This window comes from Anolis carolinensis, chromosome 4 (genome assembly GCF_035594765.1).
Source record: "Anolis carolinensis isolate JA03-04 chromosome 4, rAnoCar3.1.pri, whole genome shotgun sequence".
NCBI lineage: Eukaryota > Metazoa > Chordata > Lepidosauria > Squamata > Dactyloidae > Anolis > Anolis carolinensis.
In genome coordinates this window covers 123,827,385-123,840,612 of record NC_085844.1, presented here as the reverse complement: position 1 = coordinate 123,840,612, position 13,228 = coordinate 123,827,385, and the positions used below count along the sequence as shown (strand labels likewise).

At 41.6% G+C, this 13,228-nt stretch overlaps 1 protein-coding gene across 5 annotated transcripts in view; it reads left to right on the top strand.

Annotated features, from left to right (window-relative positions):
* The window catches only part of cacna1e (calcium voltage-gated channel subunit alpha1 E), a 600,666-nt gene extending 589,159 nt beyond the window's left edge, over nt 1-11,507 (top strand). For all 5 annotated transcript variants that reach the window (XM_062977736.1, XM_062977734.1, XM_062977735.1 and 2 more), the window contains one exon: nt 848-11,507. In XM_062977736.1, the coding sequence (XP_062833806.1) occupies nt 848-1,390 (543 nt within the window). In that variant the 3' untranslated portion in view covers nt 1,391-11,507. The remainder of the gene's footprint in view (nt 1-847) is intronic.
* Nucleotides 11,508-13,228: the final 1,721 nt, after the last annotated feature.

The following is a 13,228-nucleotide window of genomic DNA, read 5'->3' as shown; positions in this document are numbered from 1 at the left end:
GTCTCTTCCAATTGAAATAACCTGAGATGAGATCTCTGCAGAATTCAGGCAAATGAGTTTTGGGTAATCATGTTTAGACATGATTATCAGACTACAAAAAAATGGAAGACAAACTCATTTGCCAAGCTGGTTAATACCCTGATGCTCTCTTTCTCGGTCTCAGTCTCTCCATCTTTCTCTCCAGCAAGTTGTCCACGCTGTGGAGAATAGGAAGATTGGAGGTTTATAGGACGCAGTTCAAAAACATGCAAATGGGAAGGTAACAGCCAGGCCCGTAGCCAGGATTTTGATTCGGGAGGAACTGGGATTTTTGTTTCGGGGGGGGGGGGGGGGGGGGCTGAGTCTGGGTGAGAGAGGATCTACCCTAGCAAACCTTTTGTATCATTATCCCAATACCCCCATGCATATAGGATATATTGAGCATGGTGATCAGATCATGATATGAATAAACATAACAGTTTAAATAATAAATGTAAGGCCTTCTCGCAGACCACCCTGAGAATTTCGGGGGGGGGGGGGGGGCTGAATGCCTGGCTACATGCAGTCATGCTGGCCACATGACCTTGGAGATGTCTACAGACAATGCCAGCTCATTGGCTCAGAAATTGAAATGAACACCAACCCACAGAGTCGGATATGACTAGATGTAATGTCAGGGGAAAACCTTTACCTTTACCTATAGGAGGCATGAGTGCTGATCAAAAATAATTTTCTGATTATACTGTACAGATTCAGCTGCCTGTCTTGCAACATCTCACCAATATTTAATAAATTTGGGGCAACAAACCTTTTTTCCATTATTTCCATGCTTTCTATACTGTATATGTATTCTTTTCTCTCTCTCCAGGGCACAGGTTCCTTGAGTGAAAGTTCAATCCCATCCATATCTGATACCAGCACACCCAGGCGGAGCCGCCGCCAGCTCCCTCCAGTGCCGCCAAAGCCCCGCCCCCTCATCTCCTATGCTGCAATGATGCAACATTGTGGTGACACCTCCCCGAATCCTGATGACAGCGAGGGTGGCTCCCCTCTGCTTTCTGGCACTCTGGAGACAAACAACCCTTGCTTGACTGAGTCTTCCAGTTCCCCGACAGGAAAGCAGAGCCTTCTTTCTACCCCTCAGCACTACATCTCAGAGCCTTACCTGATGCTTCAGGATGACTCCCATGCTTCAGACTGTGGTGAGGAGGAGACGCTCACCTTTGAGGCTGCTGTGGCCACCAGCCTTGGCCGCTCCAACACAATTGCATCAGGCCCTCGCTCAAGGCACAGCTGGCAGATGCCCAACGGGCACTACCGAAGAAGGAGGAGAGGGGCATCATCACAGGGGGTGATGTTTGGGGCTGGTATTGATGTACTTAGTGATACGGAGGAAGATGACAAGTGCTAGAGGCTGCCTCCCCTTCTTCCTGCTCTCCTCTAACGCATGCCGTTTGCCACATTTGAAATGAAATGAATCAGAAGTCAAATGCGGCAGATACCAAGCCTTTGTGCAAAAAAGAAAAAGGGCGTAACCCATTGGTTTTATTTTTGTTCATCTTCCTTTTTAACAAATGCACAAAAAAGCATTTTATTCGCTCCTGTATCCATGGACCTAGCAAAAGTGTACCTATTTGTTAAGTGGAAATGAAACATGGAACAGCAAACATCACCCCAACAGTCACATGGGTCTCCTTCCTGAAAAAGCCAGGAGCATTTGTCCAAGGAAAGGCAGAAGATGCTACAAAAGTGTAATCAGAAACATGCTGGGTACAATGGGGCTTTTGAAAGTATTACTTTGACCCCAGACACTTGCCTGCGCAAAAAAAGGAAGGAAGGAGTAGTCAAGTTGGTGCTTTGGGAGGTATGTGACCTCTGGTCATCTCTCCTACAGTTCAGCCAACATGAGGAATAGGAGTGATCAGTTCCGAGGTCTTGCCCAGAGTAGAAGGCACAACACAAGGCTTTCCTACACAGTCTGTTGGCTTTAATCTTCAAAAAAGCTAACCATGCTTGTGATGAAACTGAAAGACTGTGATGAGGGGAAGACAGGGTAAAGGCAGTAGAGGCTGTCCATGGTAATGGGAAGGATTTACTTAGAATGACACGAACCATGGCCAGTCTGATAAGGATGGAACAAGAAAAGGGTCACTACCATGCTAATGTATATAACCCACCATACTCAGACATATATGTATATTCTGAGTTCAGAATGTGTAGAAAGAGTGTGTGTGGATGCATATATATATGCTGCATATACAAACATGCCCACATGTAGAGATTTATTTTGATAAGCCACTTTCTGTACTAATATCAGGACAGTCTGTTCTCTTACCCTCCAAGATTGGGAGCCCCTTTTCCTATGGGAATTCTGCGGAGCTTCAGAAGTGATGCACCCATGACATTCTGTAAATGCTTGTCTGGGATACCTCCTCCCCCCCCCCCCCCCCCCCAACAACAAAAAGCACAGAGAGAGAGAAACATGGCACAATCTAGATGAGATTAAAGGTTTCTAAAGAGGCAGGGTGCTTGATTTTCCTTTCAAAATAGTATTTTTATTCTACCTTGATTAACATTTCTATGGGTTAGGGGAAGAGCATGCTGGCATTATATCATGGAATTTTGATGACTCAGGAATAAGGCATCTAGATGATTATTTTGCGAATGTTTCTGGATATTGTCACTCACTGGTCTGATTGCAAAAATAGAGCTCTTCTTAAATTCTTAACAATGCTCCTTAAAATCAGGGTCATGAGCAAACTGCACAAAAGTAAATGGATATACTTTCAGTTAACCAAAGTGCTGTATGTGAGTGAGCGTGTGCACACAGTCAGTGTAGAGGACAGCAAATTCACTCATTTGGGATGTGTGAGTGAATCATTTTTTACTCATCGCTCTTGAAATACTGAATGCAGATGGCATTTTGATGGCTTTTCTTCATGTGGTATTAGAAAATGAAATAGTAATAAATATTTATGATGATGATGATGATGATGATGATGCAGCAAAACAAGTGATGTACTTGTATCAGTTCTCCCAGTCTGAATAGGTTTGAAGAAACACACCAGTAAACCTTTAGAGAACAAGATAACACTCTGAATAGCACAGAATCCCAGAGCTGGTCTAGACATAGTCAACAAATGAAATGTTGCTCAAGAACCCAGAGTATAAAATCATTCCAGAACTGGTGACTTACACATAAGGGGAATGTGTGAGCTCCTAAGTCTTATAGCTAGTTGTTTATGATGAAAAATAGAAGCAGGGGTTTTTTTGAAACTAAGTTGTAATACTCAAAGCAAAAGTAGTGCAATGTTTTGTGCTAACAGATCATCAAGTAGTTACATCATCTATCTAGCTGAAGCTTCCTTTGAATAATGAATGCAGGGCGCCACTCTCTGACCCAGACCTATTATAGTATAGGACCATTTTGCTGTCTTCAGCCATTCTGTCCACCACTCTGGATTCATGCTTTCCCCTAACCATTGGGTTGCATGGCAGCCACCTCCAGACATCCCTTTCATTTGTTATGCAGTTTCCAAGGGACAGCAGTAAGAGTAGCGTTTACAAAGCAAAGATCACATGTGATCTCCCGCAGTGATTCAAAAGGAGCAGACTGGTCTGCGGAGACTTCCTTTTTTCAGAATTACTCTTCTATAGTGTTTATAGTTCTCAAACACTATTTATTGGCAGAGGAACATAGGTAGCTACTATATACCAGCACAAACCATTAATCCATCTAGGTCGAAGTTAGCGGCTCTCCAGGATTTTAGTTGATGCCATAGGCAAAACCTGTGGACTTCTGCATGCACGCAAGCACCCTACCACTGAACTATGGTGTTTCATTATACTAAGCACTTATGTTTTGCCAGAAGAGATATATCCAAGGCTTCTCCAAAACTTCTTCAGTTCTAAGAGAGTGCCATGGAGGGGTTTAGAAAGAATCATAGAATTGGAAGAGACCATATGAATCCCATTCTGCCATGCAGGAAAACCTCAAAGTACCCCTGACAGATGGCCATCCAGTCTCTGTTTAAAAGCCTCCAGAGAAGGAACCTCCACCAAACTCCAAGGCAAAGAGTTCCACTGTTGAACAGCTCTTATGGTCAGGAAGTTCTTCCTAATGTTCAGGAAAAATATCTTTTCCTGTAATTTGAACCCACTGCTCTGAATCCTAGTTTTCAGGGCAGTAGAAAACAAGCCTGCTCCCTCTTCCTCGTGACATCCTTTCAAATATTTTAACATGGCTATCATATCTTCTTTCAACCTTCTTTTCTAAACACACCCAGCTCTGTAAGTTGCTCTTTATAGGGCATGCTTTCCAGACCTTTGATCATTTTAGTCACCCTCCTCTGGACACGTTCCAACTTGTCAATATCTTTCTTGAATTGTCCCCACAATATTCCAGGTGGGTCTGATCAAAGCGGTACAATGTTCTTGGTATGGAGCTACTGTTTCTTTTTCTTCCCTGACATCATTTCCAGACTATTGAAGAAATTCGTAGGAGGGCTCCTGACTAGCTCTTTTAATTTACGGCTTCAGCGTTGCCTCCCAACCAACACTCATGTTCTGTTTCTACCCCACAATTCTTCATGACTGCTATTCTTCCGTACTCACCCTACTCTTCTGATGCCATCTCTTGCAGTAGGCAACACCAGTGGTGGCAGTATGGTGACTCTGATCCAAGCCTTACTCCAAAGGTGCTGAAACCAGTCCCCAAAGTATGCGGAGTGCATTGCGTGGCTCCTTTAAATTGTGAAAGAAAGCCCAGGGATGGTTCATGGTCTCATAGACATGGCAACTAGCTGGTTGGTTTCTACTTTTCCCCTTTTTCAGTGCTTCCCCATCCCAACCCATTTAGTAGTTTAGATGAATTATTATTCTTGTTGTTACTACTACTACTACTACTACTACTACTATTACTATTAATTAATTTATTTCCCATTTCTCCCTATGGTAGGAAAAATCAAACAGAAAAGTGCATATAAAACTAATACTATTACATTTGGTGCATAGTATACAAAACTAATACTATTACATCAACCAATGTAATAGTTAAAATCAATCAATCCTTTAAAATTCACAATTTCAAAGTAATCTGAATAGATTGGTCTTTATTGCCGTATTAAAAATAGACAGTGTATTCAGCTGACAAATCTCTTCTCAGAGGTCATTCTGTCATCTGGGATCAGCTGAAAAAATATCTTCAGTTTTTGCAGACTGAAGTAAATGTTTCCCCACAGGACAGATTATATGAGTAACCTGGACTCAAATTGTACAGGGCTTTAATGGTAAAAAAACAACACTTTGCACCTTGCCCAAAAATCAATTGACAGATCTAAATATTAGCATAAAATAGTAACTCCTGGATGAACCACTAACCAATACTGGGGCACTACTACAAAAGGGCAGCAATGTTTGTATTTGGTTTTCTTCATACTAGATCTCCCCATCCTAGACTAATAACATGGGCCACACATTTCCAGCAAGTCCAGATGCTTCTATTTATCTCTACAATTCCTCTTGAAATGATATCTTGTGATGTCCTGTCACAATTTTGACAGGGATTTCCAGAATTCCATTGCCAGCTTCTATGAACTGGATTTGGAAATCTATGCTTGTAGAAGTTCTCCCATTCTTTTCCTCCCTCCTGGCATGTCTGCTCATATGATAAATCAGCAGAACAGACATCTGGATCAGCTTTTACTACCACAATCACCCTTTTCCATCTGCTTGAATTCTTCCTCATTGTCCTTTACAAGTACACACAGCTCAGACTTCAACCATAAATGGCAACCTCATAAGCACGACAAAATGCATTCAAGGGGCTCAAGGTTATTTTAACATGATGAGTCTCAGTTTTATCCTTTTCAGATAGGGAACTACGCAATGCAGAGCTTATATCAAACATTTATTTAATTACTGTGCAAGGTTATACCACGCAAAATCTCTTTACCTCAGTATCTCCCACCCCATCTAACAGTCCTTTATAAAAGCCCACTGTAGTTTGTATTTTGTGTTTCACAAAGCACTCAAGATCAAGAGGCAGACCATTTTTAAAAGAAAGTTAGAACAGGTACAGCAGAGAGGTTTTTACAAACCGCTTGCTTAAGCTGGATCTACACTGCCCTGTATCCCAGCATTTGATCCCAGATTATTTTATCCCAGATTATCTGACAGTGTAGACTCATACAATCCAGTTCAAAGCATCACTGCCCTATATCCCAGCATCTGATCCCAGATTATCTTATCCCAGATTATCTGACAGTGTAGACTCATATAATCCAGTTCAAAGCATCAGATCCTGGGATATAGGGCAGTGTATTCACTTTTGTCCATCCCATTTTAATTTAAACAGGTGGTGGTGATTTGTATTAGTTATGTATTTAATTTATTTTATCCCACCTTTCTTCTAATATAGGGAGTCAAGGCCACTAACTACAAACAAAACACAGCAAATACATTACAATATGAACCCTTTGTGTCATGAAATATAGAAGTACTAAAATACATTTAAAACTTCGCTTAAAAGCTACACAGCCCCCCCTCCAAAATCCCATTGCACCATCCCCAGTAGCCTGCCTCCCATTACTCCCTAAATACTTGATGTTGGAGGTACATTTTCCACTGCCTGTGAAAGGCAAGCAGGGATGGGGCCATCCTTGTCTCTCTTAGAAGAAAGTTCCAGAGCCTGGGAGAAGCCACCAAAAAGGCCTTTTCCCTTGTTTCCATCAAACTTACTACAAGGAGTCCTAAGTCAGAGAGAAGGCTCTCTCCAGAAGATTGTAGAGTTCTCACAGGTCTGGAGAGGGAGATATGGGACCTCATTACATTGAGGTCAGTAAGCCAAGCAATAGTGGGAGGATTCGCCATGGATTGTGGCAAATCCAGCATAGGGAACCTGTACCCCCACATTGTCCCTTACCTCACTCCATGGGGGGAAGCGTTACTGCCTGGCTTCCCTCCGTTCTTCGCTGTGAGAACACGGGAAGCCTTCCGTGTTCTCACTGCTCTCTCTTACAACAGTTTCACCACAGTTCAGGGACAAATCTCAGCCAGAAGTAGATGTATGTCATATGATAGGATCCGACAGGCTCCTCCCCTGAACTGAGGTGAAACTTTTGTAGGACGGGCTATTTTGCCCATGTGATAAGGTTGAGGGTCATTCAAATAACCCTTTGTGGAGCTTCGTAAGTCTTACAACACCACTTTTTGGGTTGAGGATGCAAATATTACTGCATGTTCTACATGCACCTAGCCATGAGTACTTACATTTTTATTCCAATGCCTTAAATGCTATTAAGCACTAGCGTGTTCTGCTCAGCACTTAAAAGCAGGGTGTAGATTCAGACTAACCACTTGAGTTTTCCTCAATATACCATTTGTTTAAAGATATGTTAATTGTGCTTTATTAAATAATTTTCGTTTGCACTGAATTTCTTATAGTTAAACCTATGTTTAAAGTGAATGATGGCTAGAATGAAATCTAAGATAGGTGATTCTCAGGAAAAAAAATGCCATTTTCTCTTACAACACACATTTCCCATTACTAACCAAGAGTAATAAATCATTCCCTCCACCATCCAAAATCCATAGAAAATTTTTTTTGTGTGTGACAAATCAGGAGGGAGTGCTCAGTTCTTGATACTCTTTTTCAGGACCCCTTTCCTACAGCTGGAGTTTTCTGAGAACCAAATGATGGATAGTGGGAATATCAGAAGATGTTTGGTGGGAAGACTGGTGTGTGGGAAAGGATTAAACACCTCTGTTTGGCTCATTATATAATTGCAGCTCTCATTAACAATTACACTTTCACCCAATAATATCACTGCATTTATATCCACTGTTCCTTGAAGGAACTTGTGTCCTTGAAAAAAATACACTGTACCACTACCTCTAGCCTATTTCCAATAGCCTTTTGATATTTGTTAGCTCAGCAGTAGAGATGGAGCCAAGGTCACCCAATAAGCTTCAGAACAGAGCAGGTATTTGAACCCATGGCTTCCAGCCCTTGCCCAACACTCTCGCCAACCACTTCATCACACAGGGTGCTTCCTCTCCAGTCCAGTGATGGATGGCCACACTGCCCATCACATGATGTTGCTGGACTTCCAGCGGAGGCCCTTCCCACAACTGGAGTGGAAGCGCCCTAGGAAATTTCCCTCCAAACACGGGAGCCTGTCCATGTTGTGCTTAGTTCTAATGGATCCGCACAACTTCAACGACACTTCCCCTATGTGATGGGAGAAAAGTACCCCTCATCCCTGCCATTTCACCATGGAGGTTGGCCAAACAGCACCGGTGGGGGGGGGGTCTCCCATGTGATGAAGTCCCAATACCATGCCCTTATGTAATACTTCAACTCTTAAAGCATACATTATACATGTTCTCTTGTTTCTTTTGCCAAGTACCTCACTATGATATAATTTTAAGAAAAAAGATGGTAGACATCCAAGAAGTCATAGCTTTGAGTCCCTCTCATCACAGCTTGCTGTTAAGCAGAAGGGTTTATATTCCGATATTTTATGATATTCTGTATGAAAAGTGGCGATATGTCACGCTTTCTGTAAGATGCACAATACACAAAAAGGTTTGTCTGTTGTCCACATCAGAGGAGAATAAGCAATTTGAAGTGGAGATCGTGTTGTCGAAGGCTTTCATGGCCGGGATCACAGGGTGGTTGTATGTTTTCCGGGCTGTATGGCCGTGTTCTAGAAGTATTCTCTCCTGACGTTTCACCCACATCTATGGCAGGCATCCTCACAACCTCTGAGGATGCCTGCCATAGATGTGGGTGAAACGTCAGGAGAGAATACTTCTAGAACATGGCCATACAGCCCGGAAAACATACAACAACCCTGAAGTGGAGATCCTTGATTCCTGATCATTTTAAAGCAGTTTTGCAAATGCTTCTTAAATTATGGACACTACAGTACAAAGTGCTATAACATTTATATCAAAAGTTTGGAATATTTCTGCCTTTTCAGAGAATCCCGTACATAGTTTTTAGAATAATTTCATCCCACAATCCAAAAGGTTTTTGTAGCAAGGCTTGAATTTGCTTCTCAGCAATCAAGACATAGATGAGGAGCTGCTTGGTTTTATCCCAGGAATCTAGATAGAATTTGTGAATGCCACATTTGTAGTTAAGCAAAATTTTATTGCTCGGGTGCATCTACATTGTACAATTGATGCAGTCTGACACCACTTTAACTGTCGTGGCTTGATAAATAGAATCATGGGAACTGAAGTTTGGTGAGGCACCATCACTATATAGCAGAGAAAACTATGGATCTTGTAAAATTTCAACACCCACACTTCCATACCATTGAGCCATGACAAAGTGGTGTCGAATTGCATTAATTCTACAGAATAGGTGCAATGTAGGTAATAATGTTATTAGTAACCTTATGGCTCACTGCATTTTGGAATTGGGGTGTCACTTTGCTTACATGGTTTTACTCAGAGTGGGGTCCACAAAGTATTGTGTACATAGCCAGGAGCCAGGCCTCATCTGCTTGAGCTTCCAAGACTCCAGAAGAGGTGAAGTGCATCTCCTAGGATGGCTGCTGCATTATTCAAACTGATGTGTATAAGATGTACTTGCCATGCTATCTATAAACACATTTAGAATTATTATGTTTTCTATAATTTGAAGCCCATCAGTATGTGACATGTAGGCTTTCTGGGTCTATTGCCAAGGTGTTAACTCGGTGAGCTATTTCAAGGCCTCTGAAGGCTATTTCATCTTTAAACCAGTCTTGGATTAAACAATCTTTCAAACAGAAAACAACTTCCGTTAGAAGACCATCCCCTGACAGACCTTCTGACATAGGATGCATTGCCATGCTAATATCTCTATCACCACCTTTCAACCACTCCCTCCCTCCCCACCGAGTTTTACATCCACATACTAACTAGCCAATTTACTAGTACGTAAAAATTTATAAAACTAACCCTAACCCCAAACACATCCGATCCTGTCTGATATTGGAAACTAGGATATATAAACCCTGATTAGTCCTTAAATGGGAGATGTCAATGAGTATCAAGTGCTATATTTCAGAGGAGGTTTCTAGAAAAACAAGTTCAGAATATTCCTTGCATAAGAAAACAATATGAAATTAATGGGGTTGCCATACATCAACAGTCAACTTGAAGGCACATACACACACAGAGTTGTCACAACTGGGTCACATTACAGGTGGTTTGAGATTGATCAAATCTTATCATTATCAACAGGCCCTAAAGATAGCATTTGTTAAATTTATAGCATATTCCCCACAAGATTCTTTGTTTTGCTGGGCAAGACAGTTTTTCACAGATTAGTGAGATATTATCAGAAAAGAAGGGCTTATATCGGGTGAGATGAAAATGGTAAGACTGGGATTCTTGTTTTGATTTGTCAATGTGAGCATTCATAGAGTTCCATTCCACTAGGATTAGATTATTGTTTTATACTTGTACCGTGTCCAACTGATGCTGAGATGGGGATCCATCTTATTTCAGAGCTGGTTGCCACTCTTGGCACAGTTGGACTGGGGCCAGTAAGTGTTGGGACAATGTAATGTATACAAGGTTTGGCCAGGATGAACACAAATAGACCTTGTGCATGTATCTGCAAGACTCTTGAGGTTTTTTGGTGGTGGTGGTGAGCTAAGAAAAACGCAATTTTCAAGCTGACCTTTAGCTAAAGCTTCAAACAACCTCATATGCTATGTAAAACATTGGTACTGCCATCCATGTTTCAAGGCCTCAAGAAGGCTTTCAAATTGCCAAGCTCTTTTCTGCTAATTTTTCGATTGCTGCCATGCTCAAAGAATTGTGCCACAAAAGCATGTGAGAAAGAGAGGGTTTGGTTCAAAAACTGCCCAAAGACAATCGCTGTGAACCTAAGCAACACTTACGACAGAACAGGAGCACAACAGAGGAGAGGAATAGTATTTCCAAAGGACCGTTTGGTGAGGTCTGGACAAAATTTTTACCTAACCTGTATGAAATGCAAGAGGGAGAAGAACATTGCCTAAGAATCAAGATAAACCAAACCTTACTTCAGCAGAGGCCTAACATACTGGTGAACTGAAAGGACACCTCTTAAATATGTGTGTATATCAAAAGGAGTCTGAGTAGGTAAGCTGGGGCAGGTACTTGCACCAAGACACTTCTCGTAAGCACCTGAAGCCATCTTCATCTCAGTTTGACAGGAAGACCAGTGAACAGAAAATGGAGGTTGCACCCCGTCTTGCTGATGCTTTGCTGGCAGGTCTCCTTATGGGTGCCTCCCTTTGTGGTTTCCTCAATGTGAAGCTTCTGGCTAGTCATGGAAGCCGCTGGGCCTCCACTCACTGGGATGGTCTCGGGGCACCTTATTCGAAGGCAGACTATGCGTTCAGCACTGCATGTTGATGAGGTGGATATATTGTAACATAAAATGCTTGTTTGGATTCAAAATAAACAACAAAAATTTACAAAGCTGTAAAACTTTAATGGTTTTTTGTCAAAGAAAAATAATAAAAACTTGTTGTAAAGAATTATTATCTGCCTTTAACTATTTTGGTTTAAAAAACAACAACGTATAACTGATCAACACACATTTGGGTGCCTCAAATGTTAGCTCTGTTTCTAGGTATATTTGACCCGCTAATTCCAAAATTTTACCAGTTTTCCCCTATCAACTCTAGTTTTTGAGATATAGAACATATGCCACATGCCAATTTTTATCTGCCTGCCAATTGGAAAGCAAGATAATAGGGTGTGCAATTTTTTCATTAGTTGTTGTAAGTCATATCAAATTTGTTAAATTTGTACTTACAATGTGATATCCAACATGATAGCAAAGCCCGCGTCAAAAACTTAAAAATCGAAATTTACTCAATACTTTTTTGTTTTAATTTTGTAAATCTCAGAAGCCTCCCAAAGTTTCCATTTCAGTGCAAGTGCAAGCAAAGCAAAGTTTTTAAAAGGCTGCCATTCCTCTTTAAATTAATGGCTTCTCGCAATTAGGAGGTGGAACCAGCAGGGAGAAAACAGAATACATTGGAAAAGAGACTGCGAAAGCACAGAATTCTGGGAAATATAGTTTGGGAAAGTGAGGGCCCCTATGCCAGAGAATTCAAAAGACCCTGCCCTAAACTACATGTCCCAGAATTTTGCTCAGCATCAGAAAGCACCAAATAGGATAAGGGAGAGCAGCCAGCCAGAGTTCCAATAAATTGTTGAATCTACAAAGAGGAGTACTGACAGATACTTCTAGAAAGTAAATATCTATGCTAGGCTGGGAAGAAATCCCTAAATGTAAGTTCTGTTGGTTAATATGAGTGTCAGGACCCAGCCTGCAGAGCACCAATAACCTTGCACAGAGACCAGTCTCTATCTAATATCTTTATTAAGGAAATATATAAAAACAATAAAAACAAGTGAAGAATATAGTTCAGAAGTAGACCTTTCAGATGAGGTCAATTATAGTCCAGAAATGTATTGTCCAATATAAGATATTAGAGTCCAAAGTTTTAATCCACTTGACCGAAACACACACTTTGCCAAGCAATAGTGTGGGGAAATAACAGAGTCTTTAAAGTCCAATGTAGCTAGACAACGAGGCTGGAAAATAAACTTGATTCTTGGCTGGATCCGTGACTAGAAGACGTGGCAAACATGAAACATGAACAGAGTCCAAGGAAGTCCGTGAGACAAGACAAGGCTGGAAACTTGATCCGGAAAACAAGGAACTGGGATTATGAAGTCCACACACGATCTCTCTCCTCAAGCTGAACAATTGACTCCGCAAAGTATCCCTGGCGCTAAGCACCTATATTGGGTCTCGTTTTCCCGCCAACAGAACTCTTTCCCTAGAGAACGAGAAGCGAAACCCAACTCTATCCAGATGTGTGACTCCTTAGAATTTCCCAAGGGAAGCAAGCCTAATCAGCTTGATTTCTGGCAGCAATGCGTAAACTCCTCCGCTGAGCCTCTCTGTTTCCCCTTTCCCGGGAATAAGATTCTTTTCTGGGAAACGGGGGGGAGTTCTGCCCAAGGCCTGTTTGGCTGAATTCTTGAGAACAAACATCAACATCCTGCAGGTGAGGAGACTCCGGCTCTGGCTGAACCGGCAAAAATCCCATGTTTTCCACTTCGTCTGTCACAATAGTACTAGGAACAGGACTACAAGGCCCATGAGTCATCACAATGAGAGACATTCAATGAGATTGCTATTGTGGCTTTTAAAAAAAGTTTAATCAAGAAATTCTCTAAA